Here is a 25,450-nt window from a genome sequence, read left to right as displayed (position 1 = left end):
CAACTGATCCGCTTACAAATGTTCTGTAGCAGACAACCGTCTGTTTTTCACTTGCAGCACAGTATTCAAAAATTGCAGAAGTATGTAACACTTTATTATAAAATAGGCTTTGGGTTAGAAGATGTGGCCCACCTGTAAGCTAATGTAACTCTTGTGAGCACATGAACTTAGGCTAGGCTAAGCTATGATGTTCCATAGGTGAGGTGTATTAAATGCATTTTTGACTTATGGTATTTTCAACTTATGATGGTTTTATCAGGATCTAGCCCCATCGTTAGTCAAAGAAGATCTGTACTGAGACCACAGGGACAGTGCAGCTATATGCCTACATCTACTACTCTTCCTTGTGAACTTCCAGACTAATAACCTTTAGAAGGTCACTTTTATTTTCTGCAGGTGTCAAACCTGTTTCAAGGCAAAGTGAGTAACACCAAATATGAAAGGAACAAATTAAATAAGTTAAAATTATATGGAGTTCCCGTCGTGGTGCAGTGGTTAATGAATCCGACTAGGAACCATGAGGTTGCGCGGTTCGATCCTTGCCCTTGCTCAGTGGGTTAACGATCCGGCGTTGCCATGAGCTGTGGTGTAGGTTGCAGACGCGGCTCGGATCCCGCGTTGCTGTGGCTCTGGCATAGGCTGGTGGCTACAGCTCCAATTAGACCCCTAGCCTGGGAACCTACATATGCCGCGGGAGCGGCCCAAAAAAATGCCAAAAAGACAAAAAAAAAATTATTTACTGTGTTCAGAACCAATTTGCAAAATAATACTCCCTGGCCTGGGAACTTCTGCATGCCACTGGTGTAGCCAAAAAAAAAAGAAAGAAAACAATAAAGAAAAGATTTCTTAAAATATAGTTATGGAGTCCCCATTGTGGCTCCGTGTTAAAGAACCTGACTAGTATCCATGAGGACTCGGGTTTGATCCCTGGCCTCACTCAGTGGGTTAAGGATCTGGTGTTGCTGTGAGCTGTGGCTGTGGTGTGGGCCTGCAGCTGTAGCTCAATTCCACCCCTAACCTGGAAACTTCCATATGCTGCAGGTGCAGCCCTAAAAAGATTAAAAAAAAAAAAACAGAAAAACCCCCCAAATCAAACAAACCCCCCCCTCCGAAAATATAGTCATATGTTTTACCAGTGTCTTTTCTTGCCTCCTTCCTCTCTCCTCCCCTTCCTCCTTCCCTCTCTTCCTTTCTTTTTCTTTCCTTCCACCCTTCCTCCCTCCCTTCCTTTCTTCCTTCCTTGGCCAAAGAAAGAAGAGAAGAAAATAAAAAGGAGTTTGGGCTATATGCACAAATACTGTCTCTCCCTACTTTCCAATTGCGCAAACCTAAATACAAACAACCAGTTACTTTCTCTTTCTTCTGCAATTCTTTCTTACAGCCGTTTTAGGAACTGCTGCATGTTTATAACCTTTTTCTCACAGATGTTACATTTTATAAAATGTGACTCATCGGGGTGGTACTGGTATCTTTAGATGGAAAGAAATCTCTGAGGGATGGATGATTACACAAGTCTGGTTCACTCAAAACCTAAAATATTTGAACAGAATATTTCCTGTGGTAAAAAGGCAATGAGATTTTTCCATACTTAAAAGAATCAGAAAGATCAATGGTTTCAAATTCATTCTTTTCTTTGAAAGGAATGAAGGAGGGACGGTATTCTTGTTTGGGGAGGTTTTGTTTTCATTTGCAGTATGATTTTAATTTGTGTAGTCTTTGTTTTGGACTTTGGTCCATATTTTCATTCCCGTGTTCAAAAAAACATTTACTAGAACATTTTTTGAATACCTGCTCTGTGTAAAGCACTGGACTTGGTGCTACTTGCAGGCACAGAGAGTAGTACAAGAGCTAGAATATGTTGTCCTGCTATCTTTGAGCTTCTCTCTCATAAAAGTTTAAACTAAATGCCACCTGTATTTTTCAGATTTGGCACCTGGGGTCCTAAGTGAGAAGGCGACTCATCTAAAATCATACGGCTAATGAAATGCAGAACAAAAACTTAGAGAATCACCTCTCCCAAGTTCCAAGGCTCTTTCAACACATCAGGCTGGCTACCTAGACCGTGGACGTCAGTGGGGTCAAGTGTCATGGCAGGGCTGGAACTAGGGTGAGGTAATTGTGGCGAAATTTTAACACGCACCAAAAATTTCAGTAATCACAATTAATGCAAAAAAAAAGAAAAATACATGCTGAACAAAATATCAAAATTTTAAGTGAAGTCAGGATCTGACCCTGTGCTTGATCCAGCTTGCCTTGCTGCACCCTAATCTTGGCCTCACGCCATGCAGTCTAAACTCGTAGGTGAACCAATGGGGAAGACCAACAAGAAAATATTCCTATGGCTGGGATAATTGTAAAGGCGTCCTGGAATGGATAGAGTGGGTTGAGATGTTCAGAGATGGATCGCAAATGATCTATAGTAGTGTGTTGAGATAAAATAGCTCTCCTTTGTTTTAATAAGAAACAGACTGAAGACCGGATGAACATCTCGAGATGTGATGATGGGCCATGCTGGCCTCTAGGGGGCGCTGCTCGCCTGATGAACCCTGTTGCCCTCAAGGGCTCTGTTATGGAGAGGACAAAATGGAATCTTCAGAACCTCACAGTGGGGTTTGGTTGGAGGCTTTGATGGGAACTAGAAACGGGTTTAACTTTTCTTCCTTTCTTCTTTCCTTTTCTTTCTTTCTTTCTTTCTTTCTTTTTTTTTTTTTAGGGCTGCACCGGAGGCATATGGAGGTTCCCAGGCTAGGGGTTGAATTGGAGATGTGGCCACTAGCCTGTACCACAGCTATAGCAATGCTGGATCTGAGCCATATCTGGGACTTAGACCACAGCTCACGGCAATGCCAGATCCTTAACCCACTGAGCAAGGCCAGGGATTGAACCCACGTCCTCATGGATACTAGTTGGGTTTGTTACCAATGAGCCATGAGGGGAACTCCCCATTCCGATTTTCTTCTCTCTCACCCATATCCTGTGCCTGTGTTAAGCCCAGGACTTGGATATGCATCCTTTGAAATTACCCTTGCCCTACTAAGGCCAAGAAGAATCAGAGTGGTGTCGCAGAGCAGAGGAGGGGCTCTTGGGAAAATGCAGTCCATGTGTGGTCCAGGTCATCAAGAGAGACCACGATTTGAGACTTAACCTGCTCTGGAGCAGAAAAAGAGATGCATTTGCCTGAATGTCCTCAGAATCCAGCTGTAATGGCTGGATGGGAGTTGTTTTAGGTTCCTGATCTGGTAATTTGGTTCTTCACTTTTCCATATGTACAGTATCTTTACCAGCAGAATCAGAACAGGCCCAGAGATAGACTAAATTCTGGGCCTTTGACATAGCATGATAGGAGCTCAAGGTTAAAAATTGTTCTCACAAACTGGGTCCACAGGGCATGGAGGGTGGGAGGTGAGGAATGATGAAAAAGGGTGGAAGTAAGAAGTAGCTGGAGTTCCCATCATGGCTCAGAGGAAACGAATCCAACTAGGAATCCTGAGGTTGCGAGTTTGATCCCTGGCCTTGCTCAGTGGGTTAAGGATCTGGCGTTGCTGTGGCTGTGGTTGTGGCTGGCAGCTGCAGCTCCAATTAGACCCCAAGCCTGGGAACCTCCATATGTCGCGGGTGCAGCCCTATAAAGGGGAAAAAAAAGAAAGAAAGTAGCTTTCTTTCTCTTATATCACTCTGAGCCTCCTCCTGTCTATCTTCCTTACTTACTGAGACGAGTGTTTATTTTTGTCTTGTTTGTTTTTTCATTCAGCTGCAGGTACAGCTCTATGAAAGTAAAGTGGAATTGTTCTTTAAATTCAGTATCATCCTCAGAAACTACTGCTTTAACCTCTCTTGAGAAAGAATTTCTGTGCCTGGGGTGGCTAGAGGGTGAGAACTTTTACATTTACAAATTTGGATAAGAATCTAACCACGCCAACCTGCCAGCTGAATGGTTTTTGCAATTTCCTTAAGTTTCCTTACCTTCAGTTTCCCAATCAGTATATAGAGAATAAGAGCTCGAAAATTATGTCTTTTCTCATGGATTCTGGCCCTTAATGGATGAAGTTTAAGGCCCCCTGAGTGTAGGTATCAGCGCCTTCTAGGGTATCCCCACCATGAGCCATTCAGACTGTGCCCGGGCCCCCTAGCACCTACCCAATGCAGTATCTTTTTGTTTGGTTTGTTGTTGCTTGGTAGGTTTTAAACAGGTTTTCTAAGTTCTTGGTTCTACTAAGCCAAAATTTTCTTGCCAACTGATTTTTTTGCCACAGCTCCAATATTGCAACCACACAGAATAAACACATTCCTTTATCCCTCATCTTCAAGTATCTGCAAACAGCTCTCAGACTCCTGCAGTCTCCCTTTCTCGCTGACTCCTTCCATGGTTCCAGCAGACATCATTTCAAGTCCCTTCACTCTCCAGAGTCCTTTCCTTTGCACTGTTTCTTTCTCCAGAAGTCTCAAAATCTGTTTTTTGCAGACCTCAACCAACTACACTGTACAGACTGACCATGACAAAGTGAAGGGCTGAGGTTGTTAGCTTTACTTTCGTCACCATCAAGCGATTTAAAGTGTTCATGAAGGAGTTCCCCTTGTGGCTCAGTGGTTAACGAATCCGACTAAGAACCTTGAGATTGCGGGTTCGATCCCTGGCCTTGCTCAGTGGGTCAAGGATCCGGCGTTGCCGTGAGCTATGGTGTAGGTCGCAGACCTGGCTCGGATCCTGTGTTTCTGTGGCTCTGGTGTAGGCCGGCAGCTACAGCTCCGATTGGACCCCTATCCTGGGAACCTCCATATGCCTCAGAAGCGGCCCAAGAAATGGCAAAAAGATAAAAAATTTAAAAAAAAAATAAATAAAGTGTTCATGAAGAAGTTCTCTAAACCATCACAATAGTGATTTTGTCTCTCCACCGTGTGGTTATCATCATTGGGTAAGTCTTTCAACTGGTGCTTTTTGTCTTGTCTTGTCTTGTTTTATCTTATACTCCCATCTGTCTACTTCTAGGTATAAAAAAGACGGAAATATTTTCAGGTGTCATCTTGTAGGAATGGGAGGAAATTCTCAAATTGTAGCCCTTCCCTTCTCCCTGCCCCACCCCCACACGTTTTGCTGCTGTCTTGAAAAAAAAATGACCATTGCTGCCAAAACAAATTTCCCTTCCATCAGCTTTACCAAGTTCACTAACTACCTTTCTGGATGAAGAGTCGTATTGTTTTGTGAAGTGGCTGCAACTTCAATATATTTTGCACGTTCCTCGAGTATCATTCCTTCTCCATTAGGAGACTAATCTCTTTATTTTAGAAAGAAAATATCTTGATACAAATTAAAATAAGCATATAGTGGCTGCCAATTCATTTTCTATCCTAAACCGGATTTTCCTCCTAGACGTCTGTGAATGTCATTGACAATATATGATTAAGACCAAACATCTTTGGGGTTCCCACTGTGGTTCAGTGGGTTAAGAATCTGATTTCAGTGGTTCCAGTCACTGGAGGCATAGATTCTATTCCGTCCCTGGCCCAGCACAGTAGGTTAAAGAATGTGGCATTGTTGCGGCTCAGATTCAGTCTCTGGCCTGGGAACTTCTTTTTTGTTTGTTTGTTTGTTTTGTTTGTTTGTTTTGTTTTGTTTTTTATTTTCCCACTGTACAGCAAGGGGATCAAGTTATCCTTACATGTATGCATTACAATTACATTTTTTCCCCCTGCACCCTTTGTTCTGTTGCAACATGAGTATCTAGACAAAGTTCTCAATGCTACTCAGCAGGATCTCCTTGTAAATCTATTCTAACTTGTGTCTGATAAATCCAAGCTCCTGATCCCTCCCACTCCCTCCCTCTCCCATCAGGCAGCCACAAGTCTATTTTCCAAGTCCATGATTTTCTTTTCTGAGGAGATGTTCATTTGTGCTGGATATTAGATTCCAGTTATAAGTGATATCATATGGTATTTGTCTTTGTCTTTCTGGCTCATTTCACTCAGGATGAGATTCTCTAGTTCCATCCATGTTGCTGCAAATGGCATTATGTCATCCTTTTTTATGGCTGAGTAGTATTCCATTGTGTATATATCCACATCTTCTGAATCCAATCCTCTGTCGGTGGACATTTCGGTTGTTTTCTTGTCCTGGCTATTATGAATAGTGCTGCAATGAACATGCGGGTGCATGTGTCTCTTTTAAGTCGATTTTGTCCGGATATATGCCCAAGAGTGGGATTGCGGGGTCATATGGAAGTTCTATGTATAGATTTCTAAGGTATCTCCAAACTGTTCTCCATAGTGGCTGTACCAGTTTCCATTCCCACCAACAGTGCAGGAGGGTTCCCTTTTCTCCACAGCCCCTCCAGCACTTGTTATTTGTGGATTTATTAATGATGGCCATTCTGACTGGTGTGAGGTGGTATCTCATGGTAGTTTTGATTTGCATTTCTCTTATAATCAATGATGTTGAGCATTTTTTCATGTGTTTGTTGGCCATCTGTATATCTTCTTTGGAGAAATGTCTATTCAGGTCTTTTGCCCATTTTTCCATTGATTGATTGGCTTTTTTGCTGTTGGGTTGTTTATGTATTCTAGAGATTAAGCCCTTGTCGGTTGCATCATTTGAAACAATTTTCTCCCATTCTCTAAGTTGTCTTTTTGTTTTCTTTTTGGTTTCCTTTGCTGTGCAAAAGCTTCTCAGTTTGATTAGGTCCCATGGGTTTATTTTTGCTCTAATTTCTATTGCTTTGGGAGACTGACCTGAGAAAATATTCATGAGGTTGATGTCAGAGAGTGTTTTGCCTATGTTTTCTTCTAGGAGTTTGATGGTGTCCTGTCGTATATTTAAGTCTTTCAGCCATTTGGAGTTTATTTTTGTGCATGGTGTGAGGGTGTGTTCTAGTTTCATTGATTTGCATGCAGCTGTCCAGGTTTCCCAGCAATGCTTGCTGAATAGACTTTCTTTTTCCCATTTTATGTTCTTGCCTCCCTTGTCAAAGATGAATTGACCATAGGTGGCAGGGTTTATTTCCGGATTCTCTATTCTGTTCCATTGGTCTGTCTGTCTGTTTTGATACCAGTACCACACTGTTTTGATGACTGTGGCTTTGTAGTATTTCTTGAAGTCTGGGAAAGTTATGCCTCCCAGACATAACTTGGTTTTTGTTTGGCCTGGGAACTTCTATATGCCGTGGGTGTGGCCTTTAAAAAAAAAAAAAAAGACCAAAACATCTTTTGTGTCAAGTATGATGAAATAGCAAACAGAGGTATTTTATGGTAGCAGCACAAACTTCCATTGTTTGTGCCTGACTTTTCTGAACATCTTTGTCTGCAGAGATTTCAGGTCATGGTTAAAGATGCTAGATGCAGACCAACATAGTCACGGTCAATCTTTTTTTTTTTTTTTTTTTTGTCATTTTTTGTCTTTATAAGGCCATACCCACGGCATATGGAGGTTCCCAGGCTAGGGGTCTAATCGGAGCTGTAGACGCCAGCCTACGCCAGAGCTACAGCAATACCAGATTCAAACCAAGTCTGCAACCTACACCACAGCTCATGGCAACACTGGATCCTTAACCCACAGATCGAGATCAGAGCTCAAACCCGCAACCTCATGGTTCCTAGTTGGATTGGTTTCTGCTGCACCATGACAGGAACTCCACATTCAACCTTTTTTTGTTCTTGTTTTTTAGGGCTGCACCTGTGGCATATGGGAGTTCCCAGGCTAGGGGCAGAATTGGAGCTGCAGCTGCCGGCCACAGCCACAGCCACAGCCACAGCAATGCAGGATCTGAGCTGTGTCTGTGACCTACACCACAGGATCCTTAACCCACTGTGTGAGGCCGGGGATCTAACTGCATCCTCATGGATACTTGTCGAATTTGTTTCCATTATGCCACAACAACAACTCCTAAGAGAAGTTTTATAATCTGGTACGTACCCTGTTGTGACTGTTGCTTCCAGAATCATTTCTTCAGTAGATAGCATTGCCCAGAAGACATTAAAAGGGATTGAAGCTTTAGTTTTGACTGCTTATATGTCTGAAAATATCCCCAACATAAATCGAACAACTCAGATCTCCCATAGCTATTTAGTCATGTGTTCTTCAGAAAGAGTTACAGAAGTCCTGTTTCATCAAGATTTCCAAATTAAGTGCCCACTTCTTCCTGCTAAACATTTTTTTTTGCATACATAAAAATTCCTATTTAAGGAATGCTGATTTAGGGATTTCTCTCTGCTCTGGCCAAGTCTTTGAAACATTACATTGTTAATGGTGGTGAGTCTTTCCCAGATTCTAGATAAAATTTGGAGGAAAGTGAGATAGAGACCTAAATCTTTAACAAAAGGTGAATAAATAGCTTTTTATAGAAAGTAAGAGGGGAGTTCCCATCGTGGCGCAGTGGTTAATGAATCTAACTAGGAACCATGAGGTTTCGGGTTCGATCCCTGGCCTTGCTCAGTGGGTTGGGGATCCAGCATTGCCATGAGCTGTGGTGTAGGTCGCAGACATGGCTCAGATTTGGTGTGGCTGTGGCTACAGCTCCGATTAGACCCCTAGCCTAGGAACCTCCACATGCCTCAGGTGCAGCCCTAGAAAAGACAAAAAAAAAAAAGTAAGAGAAAGATAACCCTTTACAATATTCTATTTTCTCACCATGCTTGGTCGGATATGAGAATAATTGTGGCATTTGGGGGCTCCCCCAACTGCTTTCAGGAGGCAGGCATCTTACAATGTGTGAACTCCAAACAGATTTAATGTTTTTCAAAATATAAAGCACGTGAAACAAAACGAGTTTTAAAATCTCTACTTAAATCTTCCACTCTTCTGAAGTAACACGCAGCGGAAATGAATCTGACTAGGAACCATGAGGTTGCGGGTTCCACCCTTGGCCTCTGCTCAGCGGATTAAGGATCCTGCGTTGCTATGGCTGTGGCGTAGGCCAGCAGCTGTAGCTCCGATTGGACCCCTAGCCTGGGAACCTCCATATGCCAAGGGTGCGGCCCTAAAAAGCAAAAAATAAATAAATAAATGAAATGAAGTAACACCGAGAAATCCCATTCTCTACTTGCCCTCTAGCCCCCTCCTCTCTCTACTGCTTTTAGTCTTAAACTGGTAGTAATCAATAGTTATAATTATTGAACATGCTTTATGAGGCAGGTACTTAGCTAACTACTTTTCAAGGATATCTTTAGGTGATCATCACAGCAACCCTACGATTTAGAACTATTATTATTCTCATTTTATAAATGAGGAGACAGGTTTCAAGGGAGTAGGTGATTTATCTAAGATTCCACAACCAGGAAGAGACAGGACTGGGATTTGAAGGCAGACATTCTGATTCCAGAGGCTATAGACCACCTTATGGCCTGATATTTCCATTTTATCCATGTGTTAATTATCTTAAAGTCTTGCAAAGGAATTAAGCCTAAAAGTTTCTCCCTGACCCAAAGTTAACCATTCACTCTTGTTTTCCTCCCAGCAATCAACAGAGCCATACAGATTTTCCGCATCAGGACACTAACTTCTGGGTGAAGCATCAAATCAACTGGTTTGTAAGTAGATGATGACCTTTCAAATGTGTGCTGTGTCCTCTTAAACTGTCCCAGTGAAATATGGGGGTTAGAATATGAAAATCAGCCTACAAGTACCTTTTATGAAAAGACCTTGATCCCAGCACTGTAAAAATAGGTGTCATTTCATATCCACTCCAGTCAATTGCATTTTTTTTCATAAAGAAAAAATGTTTTTGGAATTCCTTGGTGGCATAGTGGCTAAGGACCTAGCGTTGTCACTGCTGTGGCACAGGTTCAGTCCCTGGCCTGGGAACTTCCACATGTACAGCCAAAAAGAAAAAATTTTCTCTTTCCCAACCCTACTCCCTTTAAAGAAGACTGAAACATTAGTATGCCTGGCATAGGCTAGGTTTCCTATCCAAGGTTGCTTTTCTCTTTTTTCTTTTTTTTTTTGTCTTTTTGCTATTTCTTGGGCTGCTCCCGCGGCATATGGAGGTTCCCAGGCTAGGGGGCTAATCGGAGCTGTAGCCACTGGCCTACACCAGAGCCACAGCAACACGGGATCCGAACCCTGTCTGCAACCTACACCACAGCTCACGGCAACGCCGGATCGTTAACCCACTGAGCAAGGGCAGGGATCGAACCCGAAACCTCATGGTTCCTAGTCGGATTCGTTAACCACTGTGCCACGACGGGAACTTCCAAGGTTGGTTTTCAATGCTGACTCAATAAAAAAGTTACTGTGAAGTCCGCTAAGCTTCCTGAAAGATTCTATTAATTTCCTTAATGAATGTCTTTCAAATAAGTCTCCCTCATCTCCATTCTAACCTCATGGCCTAAGGCCCTTCCCTCTTTGACTTCAATTGCAGCAATATCTCCCAAATTGTTTCCAGATGACTTGACAAAAACAAAAATACAGCGATTCCACTCCCTGCTACAAACGCTTTTATTTGCTCCCAACTGACAATGGAATAAAATCCAAATGCTGAAGCATGACAGTTCAAAGGCCTTCATTACCAAAACACTCCCTTTTTTTTTGGTTGTATCTTTTCCAGTCAAACCAAAGTACTTTCATTTATCCTAATGTGCCAAGGAATATTGTCATTTGTCTTAATGTATGGCATTCAGCAACAAATGGCAGGGATCTACAGACAGACCAGATGCTTCCCTGTGCAAGGACAGGCTATGCCACTTGACAACCACCATTCTATCCCCCCCCCACACACACATGCCCCATCCCAGGAACCATCAATAATAGCACACCCCACCTTCGATTTTCATTTAAACTTCCTTTGCTTCTCTTAGGGGAATAAACAGGGAATCTTTATAAAACACTGTTGTGCCCCAACACCTTCCAAGTGGAGAGTGTTCATCCAAAGGGCAGCAAAATATCCTATGGGTGCCAAACATCTTGAGCACAATCTGGGGTGTGGAATACAGTTTATATTTGATAGTGGAAAATATTGAGCAATGACTGCAAATAATCCCCCCCAACACACACACACACACACACACACACACACACACACACACACACATCCTTTGCAACAAGATTTCCTTAAATAGACAGCTCTTGAAAAATAATATTGGTTGGGGAGTTCCCGTCGTGGCGCAGTGGTTAACGAATCCGACTAGGAACCATGAGGTTGCGGGTTTGGTCCCTGCCCTTGCTCAGTGGGTTGGCGATCCGGCGTTGCCGTGAGCTGTGGTGTAGGTTGCAGACGCGGCTCGGATCCCGCGTTGCTGTGGCTCTGGCTCTGGCCGGTGGCTACAGCTCCGATTCAACCCCTAGCCTGGGAACCTCCATATGCCACGGGAGCGGCCCAAGAAATAGCAAAAAGACCAAAAAAAAGAAAAATAATATTGGTTGACCCTGTATGTTTGTTGGGTGATGGATCGGCCATTTTCGCCAGAGTTTCTCATGTCCATTGATTCTTTCTACTCATTCCTGCCTTCCAGTCAGAAGGAAAGTGTAGGTTCCAACAAGGGCGCTTGTGGTTTTCATGGGAAATACATTTCACAGGAGATACATTCTTGAGTTCTTTTTTTATCAGAGTGTATGGGGAACTCTACACAGGCAATCCACATAGACAGTGGTCAGCAACATGAAATCCTTCTCTCTGCGCAATGCAGATTAGAGCTTAAATTTTCTTAAGATTCTCTTAGGTACACATATTTGCAATGGTCCATGAAAACCCATCTAACTCAACAAAATGGAACTAAATTAAACCCCTCTGCCTTCCCTAAATGTTCTGCCAGAAGGAATCATTGTATTTCATCAAGGCAAATAAACAAAATGTTTCCCTCTACAGCCAAACCTCATTTAAAACCACATTTAAAAGTTTAATGAGGCATTCCCATGATGGCTCAGAGGAAACAAATCTCACTAGTATCCATGAGGACGCAGGTTCAATCCCTGGCCTTGCTCAGTGGGTTAAGGATCTGGCGTTGCCATGAGTTGTGGTGTAGGTCGCAGACTTGGCTTGGAGCCGGTGTTGCTGTGGCTGTGGTGTAGGCCAGCAGCTACAGCTCCGATTCAACCCCTAGCCTGGGAACCTCCACATGATGTGGATGTGGCCCTAAAAAAAAAGTCTAATGGTACACATTTCTCTTTTTCTTTCTTTCGTTCTTTTTTTTTTTTTTTTTTGGTCTTTTTAGGGCCAACCCCACAGATTACGGAGATTCCCAGACTAGGGGTTGAATCAGGGCTGTAGCTGCCAGCCTACACCACAGCCACAACAACTCAGGATCCAAGCCTCGTCTATAGCCTACACCACCATTCACAAGTTCATGGCAACACCAGATCCTTAACCCACTAGGCAAGGCCAGGGATAGAACCCAAATCCTTATGGATGCTAGTGAGGTTCGTTTACCACTGAGCCATGATGGGAATTCCATGATACACATTTCTATCAGATGTCCTTTCCCCAAATCATCTGGATTTTATAGACCATCACTATGCTTTCTGACAGAACACTTGGAGTAAATCTATTTATTCAGAAAAGAGATTCAGCTTTACTATCTCTTAAGTCTGAAAGGTCAGAAACCAGTTTGTTTAACTCAGTAAATAGTTCTGTGCTCCAGAACTAGACACTTGTCAGTGGAGTGTCGAAGCAAATATAACCCAGGAATGTCATAGCTTGGTGCTTTACAGCAGCTGCGTCCCTGGGTAAATATGCCTCTTCATGTTCTTTGGAAATAAAACCACAAACTTCAGGGATGCTTCTCTGAACTTTGCTCCACACCAAGCATTTTTCCCACATTTTTAATGGACTTGGGTGCTCCTGTTTATATTCATTTCTGCAATACAGCCTCAAAAGATTTAAAATCACATAGATCTGTATTAGTCCTTATTTCAGTCAGAAATATTTATTTGCCTTTCAGCAGCACATATGGTTTAAGACAAATACAGTAGCTATTTCCTCTTTTCAGACAAGTTGAAAAGCCTCCTCCTGGCAGTGTTATTGTGCTCTTCCAAGCGCTTCCAATTTTTTTTTTTGCCTTTTCTTGAGCCACTCCCATGGCATATGGAGGTTCCCAGGCTAGGGGTCAAGTTGGAGCTGTAGCCGCCGACCTACACCACAGCCACAGCAATACAGGATCCGAGCTGCATCTGTGACCTACACCACAGTTCACGGCAATGCTGGATCCTTAACCCACTGACCAAGGCCAAGGATTGAACCCGAAACCTCATGGTTCCTAGTCGGATTCGTTAACCACTGCGCCACGACGGAACTTCCAAAGCACTTCCAAACTGAGAAAAATATACGATGCCTCAATGGAAAGTCACTGCCAGCCAAGAAAGACAGTTTGACTTTTCCTGTTTAATAAATGATGATGTTTCCTTTAAACCTGAATTTAAAGACTTAAATTTACCCACTACCCATCTTTGTTTCTGGTTACTGCCCAGCAAAGCTTTTTTCCATCACCCAGACATCCCTCTAGTTTTACCAGTGAGTCTTTACTCACATCGTCCTATCACTTCTCCAAAAAAAATGTATATGTGTATATATGCATATGTACATTGTGCGTGTGTGTGTGTGTGTGTGTCTACCCACTAGATGCCAGTAGCATTCCCCCCCTTATCTCCCATCCCCTGTTGTGACAGTCAGCAATGTCTCTAGACATACTGTCAAATAACCCTGGAAGGCAAAATTGCCCCTGGTGGAGAACCACTGATATAGATTTTGGTGGCAAGAAGGGATGGGAATTGGTGTCAGACAATGTTTCTTGGGGTACTAAGTGAGTCATCTAACCAAGGTGGGAGAGAAACCTGGATCCTCCCAGAGAGCAAAGGCGAGGAGTCATGGAAATGAGGTAACAGACATCAGTGTTCTCCAGAGAACCAAAAATATCACAATCTGAAACTGGAATTCAGAGGCAAGGATGAGGAACAAGGCAATAACCCAGTTGCCCAAATCAAAATAAAGTAGAGGGGTTCCTGGTGTGGCCCAGTGGGATCAGTGATGGCATCTTTGCAGCATCAGGAAACAGGTTCGATCCCCACCTGGCATCGTGGGTTAAAAGATCTGGGGTTGCTGCAGCTGCAGTGGAGGCCAAAAAAGAAAAAAAAAAAAAAAGAATGGAGTAAAGATAGAACCATGAATCAGGATGACTGCCAAGTTATACTTCAAATGAGGAATGTAGTTGAGTTCAAGTTTGGGGCAAGGGAAGAGCTTACAAGTGAGAGTTGAAAGACCCCAGCTGTATGGATTAGAACAATGACGAAGCAGGAACATAGGGTCTTCTAACCAGAGATGACAGAAAGCAAGATGAAGGTCATTTATCAGGGAGTTTACTCACCATTCCCTCTTGAGAACCAGAAGCTTTGTTACAGCTCCGAGGAATAGCTCTGGTCCTAGACATCCATCCATTATTCTGCTTTTCTTACCATGGTCCTCCTTGGTAACTAATAGAAACCCAGTAAAGTCAGGAACTTGTCTGTGGCATTTTTTTTCCCAGAAAAAAAAAAATTCTGATAGTCAGCTCTGTCTCAATTCTGTCTCAACTCTGATAGTCAATCTCCTATATCCACTGGTTAAAATGAGGTCTGTGGTGAGGCCCCCAAGTAGCATAAAATCTTCTGGTTGCCTTACTGGGACCAAGGAGCAAATCATTCTCAGAGGCCAACTGAGAGTTCCTCTTTCTTTTTTTTTTTTTGTCTTTTTGCTATTTCTTGGGCCGCTCCCGCTGCATATGGAGGTTCCCAGGCTAGGGGTCGAATCGGAGCTGTAGCCACCGGCTTATGCCAGAGACACAGCAACGCGGGATCCGAGCCTCATCTGCAACCTACACCACAGCTCACGGCAACGCCAGATCCTTGACCCACTGAGCAAGGCCAGGGATCGAACCCACAACTTCATGGTTCCTAGTCGGATTCGTTAACCACTGTGCCACAATGGGAACTCCCGGAGAGTTCCTCTTTCCATTTTAATGTAGAGCCTCCTTCGTTGTTGAAAAGCTCAGAGTTATCAAAGAGTTTGCCTTCCCCAGGGGTCACAAATTCAGAGCTGGGCTGAATATGGCCCACATTTTTTTTTTTGTCTTTTGTTGTTGTTGTTGTCATTGTTGTTGTTGCTATTTCTTGGGCCGCTCCTGCGGCATATGGAGGTTCCCAGGCTAGGGGTTGAATCTGAGCTGTGGCCACCGGCCTACGCCAGAGCCACAGCAACTCGGGATCCGAGCCGCGTCTGCGACCTACACCACAGCTCAAGGCAATGGCGGATCGTTAACCCACTGAGCAAGGGCAGGGACCGAACCCGCAACCTCATGGTTCCTAGTCGGATTCGTTAACCACTGCGCCACGACGGGAACTCCGGCCCACATTTGTTTTAAAACAGTATAGGTTAGAAGTTGGAAACATTTCACTTTAAAAACATAGATTTAAAAAAAAAAATAGATACTTAGCCATTCTTCAAAAACTCTGGCAACACAAAGCCATCGTTTCCCACATGAAAACAGTTGGCTGGAACTGAGTAGCTGGTCTCCACTGAAAGCAAGCCCACTGCTCTTTGGTTCACCCAAATCCCATCATCTCCTCAACTTGGACAACTGCACGAATTAAGCTACTTGCACTTGGGACATTTAAATTATGAAATACATGGCAGAGGTCATTTAACTCAGTCCAAAGAACATAGGCCTGTTATCAACACTACTCTAGATCTGCCCCTCGTTTCCTTAGAAAGCAGGAGGCTTGGGACTCCCCTTTGTGGCTCAGAGGAAACAAGCCCAAATAGTGTCCATGAGGGAATCTAGCATTGCCATGAGCTGTGGTGTAGGTTGAAGACGCAGCTCATATCCTACCATCCTATGTTGCTGGGTCTGTGGCCAAAAAAAAAAAAAAAAAAAAAAAAAGCGGAAGCCTTACCAGCTCACCATAGTCAGTTGCAAAACTCACTCATGGCTCTGCCTTCACGGCTAAAAAGGGTGTTCTTTAAATTGTTCCTTGACCCTTGCTGGGGTAAGAGAGATCCTCCTTCCAAAGCCAGCTTCTTCCTTTCTGTTCTCCCTAAAGGAAGCTCCCCTCTCTCTTTTTTGAAAGACATGACAATGGTTAGGAGTAGCTCCTACCTCAATTGTTTTTTTCTTTTCTTTTTCTTTTCTTTTTTATCGTTTTAGGGCCTCACCTACAGCATATGGAGGTTTCCAGACTAGGAGTCAAATCAGAGCCATAGCAACGCAGAATCTGAGCCACGACTGTGACCTACACCACAGCTCACAGCAATGCCAAATCCTTAACCCACTGAGCAAGGCCAGGGATTGAACCCTCGTCGTCGTGGATACTAGTCAGATTCATTTTCGCTGTGCCACAATGGGAACTCCCAAAAGCATTTCTTGTAACATCTTTTCACAGGAGATGAGCACTGCCAGGTCTCCACCACACTGCTTAAAGGAAACGCCTAGAGAAGCTATATTAGTTAGGGTACAGGTGCACCTGCTTTAACAAAAGCCCAAAAGAATAGTGGGGGAAATATTTTCTCACTTTGTAATCCAGAAAGAGGTGAGTCTAGAGAACAAAACAGGGCTGCTCTGCTCCATAAGGTCACCCAGGGACCCAAGCTTCTATCTTGTGAAAAATTATGTTTTCCTCATCCACATGATACACGGTGGCTCACCACTGCATCCTCATCCAGCCAATGAAAAGAAGAGGAAAAGGGTAGGGGAAGGCCTGAGACTCTGGCATAGAATGAAGAGGTCAAACATCTTGTGTTGCCTGTACAAGCCAAGGACTGCCAACATTTGCCAGTGAACCATCAGAATCTAGACAAGAAGCATGGGATAGGTTCTCACTGAGAGCCTTCAGAAGGCAACAACTGTGCCTACCCCTTGATTGCAGTGTTTTCCAGACTTTGAGATGATAAATATCTGTTATTTTAAGCTACTCCGTTTAGAATACTTTGTTACAACAGCCTTAGGAAACTAATACAGCTAGTCTCTAGATATTTGGGCTGGTCTAAGCAAGATTTGGAAACTTAACTTGATCTGGAGGTGCCTAGAAATTGGAAAGCAGTATACCAATATCGCCCTCAAGGGTTAACTGACCAACCAAGGACTTGGTAGGGTACTTGCTGAATTCTGCCTTACTTCTCCCTTTTCTCCATCCCACCCCTCCCTTTCACCCTCACCAGCACAAAAACATCTGCTCTAAGTCATAGGGGAATTTCTAGCTTATAGTTCCAATGAAGGGTTCAGCTGGGCGGTATTCACCTCCTCTTGAAGATCTTTCTCCAAGCCTGAACTGGTCAATGCATCCAACCTACTCTTCTGCTTTCTAGATTAGGAACTTCTCTGGAACAGGGCTTTCTTTTTTGTTGTTTTTGTTTTAAGTTTTACTGGAGCATAGTTAATCAGGAACAGGGCTTTCTTCTTTCTTCTCTTTTTTCTTTTTTCTTTTTTTGGCTATGCCTATGGCATGTGGAATTTCCTGGGTCTGAACCTGTGCCACAGAAGTGACTGAGCTGCTGCAGTGACAATACCAGATCCTTTGGATTTTTTGTTTGTTGTTTTCTTTTGTTTTGGGGGCCCCAGGTGTGGCATATGAAAGTTCCCAGGCTAGGGGTAGAAATGGAGCTGTAGCTGCCGGCCTACAGCACAGCCACAGCAACGCAGGATCCGAGCCACATCTTCGAACTACATCACAGCTCACAGCAGTGCCGGATCCTTAATGCACTGAGCAGGGCCAGTGATCGAACCCACATCCTCATGGATGCTAGTCAGGTTCGTTTTTACTGAGCCACAGCAGGAACTCCTACGCCGGATCCTTTAACTCGCTGTGCCACCAGAGAACTGGAGGAACAGGGCTTTCCCTTTGAAGGGATTCTGTTCAGAAGGATCACTCATCCTCAAGGTACCCGCTTGCCCTTCCCCAAGAGAATTGGGAAGAGGGGTGGTTCATCAGGTCCTGTGACCATTCTGGCCCTGCAGGGTCAGAAATGACATTGGAAGGGGGAAGCCTCTGCCTTGGTGAGGATAGTGATTGGGTGCAATTAAATGTCCTCCACTGGCTTTTTCTATGTCTGGAGAATGAGGTTCTCTCTACTCACTGCTTGGAGTTTTGTAAGGTGACCTAGGGCCATTTTGCTTTATAATTGCTAAAGATCAGGTCATAGGCACCAGGAAGGTAAGGGAGTCCTAGTATCCAGGCAGAAAACCAAGACAGGGAGTTGGAGATGAGGCTGGAAAGGGCTTGACATGGCAGAGGGTCAGCCACCAGAAGGATGAGGAGGGCAGAGTAAGAGCCTACACCTGGAAGAAAGAGGCAGCAGAAAGGAAGCCAGTCTGGGGACCCATGAAAGAAAAGACTTGGTGGCAAGAAACAAGGTTAGATCTTGAGGGTAGAACTGTGGGTCAAGGTCCGAGAGATTCTGGCATGAAGTGACTTAAGGGTGAACTCACTCTCACCCAAGGCTTTAAAATTACATTTGGTTCTGAACAGAGTTCACAGCAGAACCAATCATTTACTGAGCGCATGTTGAGCACCTGTGATATAGGTTAATATACGACCTGCATGAGACTCTGGAGGGGGTGGTTGCAGAGATGACAGTCGTTCTCCAGGAGTTCGCAGTTTGGTAGGGCAGAAACTAGAGACACATGCACAACAGTGTAGTGTAGTAAGTACAATCAGAGGAGTAGGACAGAAGAGGGAATGTTGTAGGGGTTAAGAGCTCAGGATCTGGGTTCAATAGATCTGAGTTTAGAGCCTGACTCTCTGATTATCAGTTGTGTGATACTGGGAAAGTCACTAGGCTTCTCGAAGCTTCAGTATTTTTTCTTATAAATAGGAAAAATAGTACTCACTACTTATCCTTCTTTCAAGGATCAAATTAGATCATACATGCCTGACATCTAGCAAATTCCTAATAGCATTGACTATTGGGTATAATGATAATGATAATTATCTGGGGGAAGGTAACATCAGATAATCTTTCCAGGAGTTCCTGTTGTGGCTCAGCAGGTTAAAAATCTGATTAGTATCCATGAGGATACGGATTAGATTCCTGGTCTTGCTCAGCGGGTTAAGGATCCAATGTTGCCATGGACTGTGGTATAAGTCGTAGATGCTGCTCCGGCCCTAAAAAGAAAAGACAGTGTTTGCAAGAAAAGATGGCACTTGAACCTAATATTACAAATTTTAAAAAAGTTGGCTGGGTCGGGGGTGGGAGGATGCTAATGAATTGCTTTTGTTTTTTGAGTTTTTTTTTCCTTTAATTTTTAAGGCCTCACCTATGACATATGCAAGTTTCTGGGCCACGGATTGAATCCAAGCCACAGCAGCAACCTATCCACAGCTGCAGCAACACTGGATTCTTTAACCCACTATGCTGAGCCAGGGATCAAACCCGCACCTCAGGGATTCTTAATCCACTGCACCATAGAAGGAACTCCAAATTACTTTTTTTTTCTTTTTTTTTTTGCTTTTTGGGGCTGCACCTGCAGCATATGGAGGTTCCCAGGATAGGGGTTAAATCAGAGCTGAGGCTGCTGGCCTACACCACAGCCACAGAAACTTCAGATTCAAGCCGTATCTTCGACCTACACTGTAGCTCATGGCAACGCCGGATCCTTAGCCCACTGAGTGAATCCAGGGATCGAACCTGCATCCTCATGGATGCTAGTCAGATTCATTTCTGCTGAGCCACGATGCCAACTCCATGCTTTTGTTTTATTTTAATTTTTTTTCTTTTTTTTCTTTTCTAGGGCCGCACCTGAGGCATACGGAGGTTCCCAGGCTAGGGGTCTAATTGGAGCTGTAGCTGCCGACCTATACCACAGCCCCAGCCATAGCCACACAGGATCCTAGCCGCGTCTGCAGCCTACACTACAGCTCATGGCAATGCCAGATCCTTAACCCACTGAGCAAGGCCAGGGATCGAACCCGAAATCTTATGGTTCCTAGCTGGATTCATGAACCACTGAGCCTCGACGGGATCTCCAACATTTCTTCTTCTTTTAAAAGTTGTTTTCTTTCCTTATAAATTGGCTTCCACAGGTTTCTTCATTCTGCACTTAGCAAGGCCATGGAAGATCTAGAGGAAACGTTATTTGAAGAATTTGAGAACTACTCCTATGTCCTGGAAGATTACTCTCCAGAGACCGACTTGGAGGAGAAAGCGCACCTGGGAGGGGTTCACTGGGTCTCCCTGGTGCTGTATTGTTTAGCGTTTGTCCTGGGCATCCCGGGCAATGCCATCGTCATTTGGTTCACCGGATTCAAGTGGAAGAAGACGGTCACCACGCTCTGGTTCCTCAATCTAGCCATCGCGGATTTCATTTTTCTTCTCTTCCTGCCCCTGTATATCTCCTACGTGGCCATGGGTTTCCACTGGCCCTTTGGCGTCTGTTTGTGTAAGGCCAATGCCTTCATTGCTCAGCTGAACATGTTTGCCAGTGTTTTCTTCCTGACGGTGATCAGCCTGGACCGCTATATCTACTTGATCCACCCTGTCTTATCTCATCGGTACCGGACCCTAAGAAACTCGCTGGTTATTGTCATAGTCGTTTGGCTTTTGGCTTCGCTAATGGGTGGCCCAGCCCTCTTCTTCCGGGAGACTCTGGAGTCCAATAACCGCACCGTTTGCTATAACAACTTCCACGAGCAAGATCCTGACCTCGTGTTGATGAGGCATCACGTGCTGACCTGGGTGAAAGTTATTGTCGGGTACCTCTTTCCTTTGCTAACCATGAGCATCTGCTACTTGAGTCTCATCTTCAAGGTGAAAAAGAGAAGCATCCTGGCCTCCAGTAAGCACTTCTGGACCGTCCTGGCTGTGGTCCTGGCCTTTTTGATTTGCTGGACTCCTTATCACCTATTTAGCATCTGGGAGCTCACAATTCACCACAATAGCTATTTCCACCAGGTGCTGCAGGCTGGGATCCCCCTCTCCACTGGCTTGGCCTTCCTCAATAGTTGCTTGAACCCCATCCTTTACGTCCTAATTAGCAAGAAATTCCAGGTGCGCTTTCGGGCCTCAGTTGCTGAGATACTAAAATACACACTGTGGGAAGTGAGCTGTTCTGGCACAGTGAGCGAGCCGCTCAGGAACTCTGAAACCAAAAATCTGGGTCTCCTAGAAACAGCCCAATGAACTCTCACTCTTCCGCAAGTCAGTATACAGCTTTTGTATACTGAAGGCCCCTGACAGATGCTTTCAGATTATTTGTTTCTGAGACATAGAGCTGACTGTATCTTCTTTTTATTTTTGGTCATTTTATTGGCATCACCTTTTTCTGTGGATATAAAACGTAAGAAGGATCTTCATCTTTTTCTCCTGCCACTGAAATTATCTGTGTTATTCTTACGAAGTATAGTGTAAAGGAGTTATCAACACTACTTTTTCAATTTAATAACTTTTTTGAAGTTCTAAATCTTAATATTAAATACATGACTAATTTTAAAAATGTAAAAATAATGTGCGCTTAAGCTTTAATTTTGCATAAGTAACCTATTAACTTATTCTTTCTTTCTGAGGCATGTGGAAGTTCCTGGGCCAGAGATCAAACCTGCGCCAACAGCAGTGACAACGCCAGATCCTTCACTGCTGGGTCACCAGGGAACTTCCCGGACTAATTCTTAAAATGCAGTATATGTACTTAATTTCTTTATTTCCTGTAATCTGTGTCTGTGCATTTATGAATTAAAGTAATAATTGGTTATAGTAGTTTAAATTTTTTCCAGTTAACTATGAGTGCTTAGTAAACTGTCCCAAAATCTAGTTGCCTAAAACAACAATTTATTGTAATTATATCTCGCAATTCTGAGGATCAAGAATTTAAACAAGGTGCAGAAGGGCGGTCGCCTCTCTGCTTCACAGTATCTGGAGCTGCAGCTGACCTGGGATGACCTAACCAGCTGAGGTTTGGAACAGCTGGGGACTGGCTGAGCGGCCCACTTCCCCCTCTATCTCCTCCTCCCCCTCCCTCCCTCTCCTCTATCTCCTCCTTTCTTCATGGGTATTCTGGCATGGCATCTCAGGGTAGGCAGACTTGTGTGTATGTGTGTGTTTTCCCCTTTCTACTTTTTTTTAAAAGATTTTTTATTTTTTCCATTATAGTTGATTTACAGTGTTCTGTCAATTTTGACTGCACAGCAAAGTGACTCAGTCATACATATATATATATATTCTTTTTCTCACATTCTCCTCCATCATGTTCCATCACAAGTGACTAGATATAGTTCCCTGTGCTATACAGCAGGACAGACTTCTTATATGGCAGTAAGTAGGGCTCCAAGAGGGTGGAACCAAGACGCTGCAGTGACAACACCAGTTCCTTAACCTGCTGAACCACAGGAAAACTCAAAGTGTAAGTTTCTTTTCTTTTTTTTTTTTTTTGCTGAGGTGGTAGCATGCAGATTCCTGGGCCAGGAGTTGTACCCACACCAGAGCAGCCACCCAAGCCACAGCAGTCATAACACCTGATCCCTAACCCACTGGGACACCAGGAAACTCCAATACTCTTAAAAACTATGCCAGACACTGGCACAATATCGCTTCCACTGTACTCTGTTGGTCAAAGCAGTCGCTGGCCAGCTCAAATTCAAGGGGAGGGGACATGGACCCCACCTCTTGATGGGGATATGTACCCATCATGATATGCCACAATATCACCATAAATACAAATGTTTTGGAGAAATTCTGGGTATGCACCAGTACGTATAAGATTGCTATAAACATGAAACACTGAAATCCAGATAGTAGATAGGCCAGCCCAATATCAATGATTTCAGGAAAAGAAAGTTCGTACGACGTACTGAGATTTTCATTTCTGTTCCTATATTTATATGAATGGCAGTATAAAGCCAAGAAGTATACCTTAAAGTTAGTGACTTCTTCTTGGTGCATATCTGTTGCATTTAATACTGCAATAGTATTTTGACTTCTATTCATTTATCCCTTTAGCAAACAGAGGACTCTGAGTTATATAGAACCATGGTAGATTGATATTGTCAACTGTTAAGGTACTTAACAGTGTAGAAAGTGAGATGAAACTTGAATAAAAATAATCCTAAAATAGAGAGTAATAAGTGCCATAAGAACCAGGAATATTGTGGACTGTTCAGAGAGGAAAAGATGGAAATGAAGAAACACTGGAAATCTGTGTCCTTGCTGTTGCTGTTTCCGTTTCCATGTCTCTGCCACTACCCTTGTCTTTTATGAATATAAACTCTGCTACTCACTGCAATTTTATTTTTATTTTTTGGCTGCACCTATGGTATGTGTACGTTCCCAGGCAAGAGATCAAACCCATGCCACAGCAATGACCCAAGCCACAGGATAGTGCCAAATCCTTAACCTGCTGAGCCACCAGAGAACTACGGCAACTTTTAAAACATATTGCCTATAATATCTTGATTTTATTTTGAAAGTTTTGAGGGGAGCTATGCTATTTCTTGAATTGATATCCTTTTCATCTCGTCTCTTATTTTTTTGTTTTTGAAGGTTTTTCTTGTAGTTCCCTTTGTGACTCAGCGATCAATGAACCCAACGAGGATCCATGAGGATGCAAGTTCGATCCCTGGCCTCACTCAGTGGGTTAAGGATCCGACGTTGATGTGGTTGTGGTGTAGGCCAGCGGCTACAGCTCCAATTTGACCCCTTGCCTGGGAACCTCTATATGCCACAGGCGCGGCCCTAAAATAGCAAAAAAAAAAAAAAAAAAAGGTTTTTACTCTTATAGTTGATTTACAATGTTGTGTCAATTTCCGCCGCACAACAAAGTGACCCAAAAGTGACCCAGGCATACACATATAATATTCTTTTCCTCACATTATCCTCCATGATGTTCCATCACAAGTGACTACATACAGTTCCCTGTGCTATCCAGCAAGATCTCTCCACTTTATTTCCAAATGCAATAGTTTGCATCTACTAACCCCAAACTCCCAGCCCATCCCATTCCTTTCCCCTCCCCCTCGGCAACCACAAGTCTATTCCCTAAGTCCATGAGTTTGTTTCTCATCTTTTAGTTTTTATAAATGCTGCTCTCAGATCATTTATTGGCCATGTACTTTACTGTTAGCCCCATGCAACAATCAGATCTGGTTTAGAAATTATTCCTTGAAAAAACATGTGGCACATCTCATCATATCCCAAATTTCTGTGGCTCCCAAGCTTCCTGGCTTCTGCCATACCCAAGATGCGTTAAGGGGAGGCAGGGAGAGGAAGGCTTATTATGAGTTTCCAGCCCTTTGTGCAGCCTTAACCCTGACTCTTCACCACAGGGTTTGCAATATTCCACTCTGGGGTCCCCGTCAACCCTCAGGGATAGTTTCCCAGGATCAAGAGAAAAGATGCAGGACCCAAAAAAGAGAAGAGAACTCTGTAAGCTCATCCCTAGCTTGGCAAAGAGAGGGACCCTCAAGGCTTGGGGAGAAAGAGGAAGCCTGAGCAGGAAGGAAGGGGATTAAGCAACCAAGGGCAAAAGTACATTACGGAGCCTATGGTCTGAAAGATACATTTCCGGGTGCTGCTTCCCAAGCTTTGTGAGTTAGGAACCTATGCAGAGTTGTTCGGTTTTTTTTCTCATGCTATAGACTAGGGGCACAGCGTCCAGGGCCTGTGGGCTTTCCAAGGGCCTGTGAAAATATTTGAGATCCTGAAAGATATTACTGGCTCTAGCATGTAAAAAGGAAACTTTAAAAGTCAAAGTCAATAAATACTCTGAATTCATTTGAAAATCTAACAGCAGTTATGGGCCCTTCTACAGAAAAATGCTTTTAAATAGTTTCAGGGAGTCCTTGTACCCTAGGCTAAGAACTGGTTTCAGTGGCTTTTTTTTTTTTTTTTTTTTTTAATGGCACGCCTGCAACATATGGAAGTTCCTGGGCCAGGGGTCGAATCTGAACTGCAGCAGCTGGCTTATACCACAGCTACAGCAACACCAGATTCGAGCCTCATCTGCCACCTATGCTGCAGCTTGCAGCAACACTGGATCCTTAACCCACTTAGCGAGGCCTACTGGCATCTTCACATAGACTACATCAGGTCTTTAACCCACTGAGCTACAATGGGAACTCCTGGTGGTTTTTAAAATAGTTAATAGTGGAGTTCCCATCGTGGTTCAGCAGTAACAAACCCAGCCAGTATCCATGAGGACACAAGTTCGATCCCTGGCCTCACTCAGTGGGTTAAAGATCCGGCATTGCCATGACATGTAGTGTACATCGCAGGTGTAGCTCCAGAGCCCACACTGCTGTGGCATAGGCTGGCAGGTGCAGTTCCTAGCCTGGGAACTTCCATATGCCATGGGTGCAGCCCTAAAAAGACAAAAAAAAAAATCAAGTCAAATGAAATAGCTAATGGTGGGATACAACTTCCAGGACTCTACTAGTAGAAAGTAGCAACCAGCATAGTCACTTTCCAGCAGGAACGTGTTAATGTTTTATTTTCAGCTTGAGGGAAGATCCAAAGTGCAGCATAGGACACAAGCCTGGACCCAGGATCGGCATTTCCCTGGCGGTTGGAACCCGGATGGA

The 25,450-nt window shown here is 43.8% G+C and overlaps 1 protein-coding gene across 9 annotated transcripts in view; it reads left to right on the top strand.

The window, feature by feature from the left end:
- CMKLR2 (chemerin chemokine-like receptor 2) overlaps positions 1–21,477 on the top strand; it is a 61,630-nt gene extending 40,153 nt beyond the window's left edge. For 4 of the 9 annotated variants that reach the window (XM_047773314.1, XM_047773318.1, XM_047773319.1 and 1 more), the window contains 3 exons: positions 1,925–2,112; positions 9,444–9,516; positions 19,967–21,477. In XM_047773314.1, the coding sequence (XP_047629270.1) occupies positions 19,995–21,062 (1,068 nt within the window). In that variant the 5' untranslated portion in view covers positions 1,925–2,112; positions 9,444–9,516; positions 19,967–19,994 and the 3' untranslated portion in view covers positions 21,063–21,477. Of the gene's footprint in view, positions 1–1,924; positions 2,113–3,782; positions 3,871–9,443; positions 9,517–19,966 lie in introns of those variants that run through there. The other 5 variants (XM_047773320.1, XM_047773316.1, XM_047773322.1 and 2 more) reach the window with 3 other exon arrangements.
- Positions 21,478–25,450: the final 3,973 nt, after the last annotated feature.

This window comes from Phacochoerus africanus, chromosome 3, assembly GCF_016906955.1.
Source record: "Phacochoerus africanus isolate WHEZ1 chromosome 3, ROS_Pafr_v1, whole genome shotgun sequence".
In the NCBI taxonomy this organism is placed as follows: domain Eukaryota; kingdom Metazoa; phylum Chordata; class Mammalia; order Artiodactyla; family Suidae; genus Phacochoerus; species Phacochoerus africanus.
This window is presented reverse-complemented; position numbering and strand designations above follow the sequence as displayed.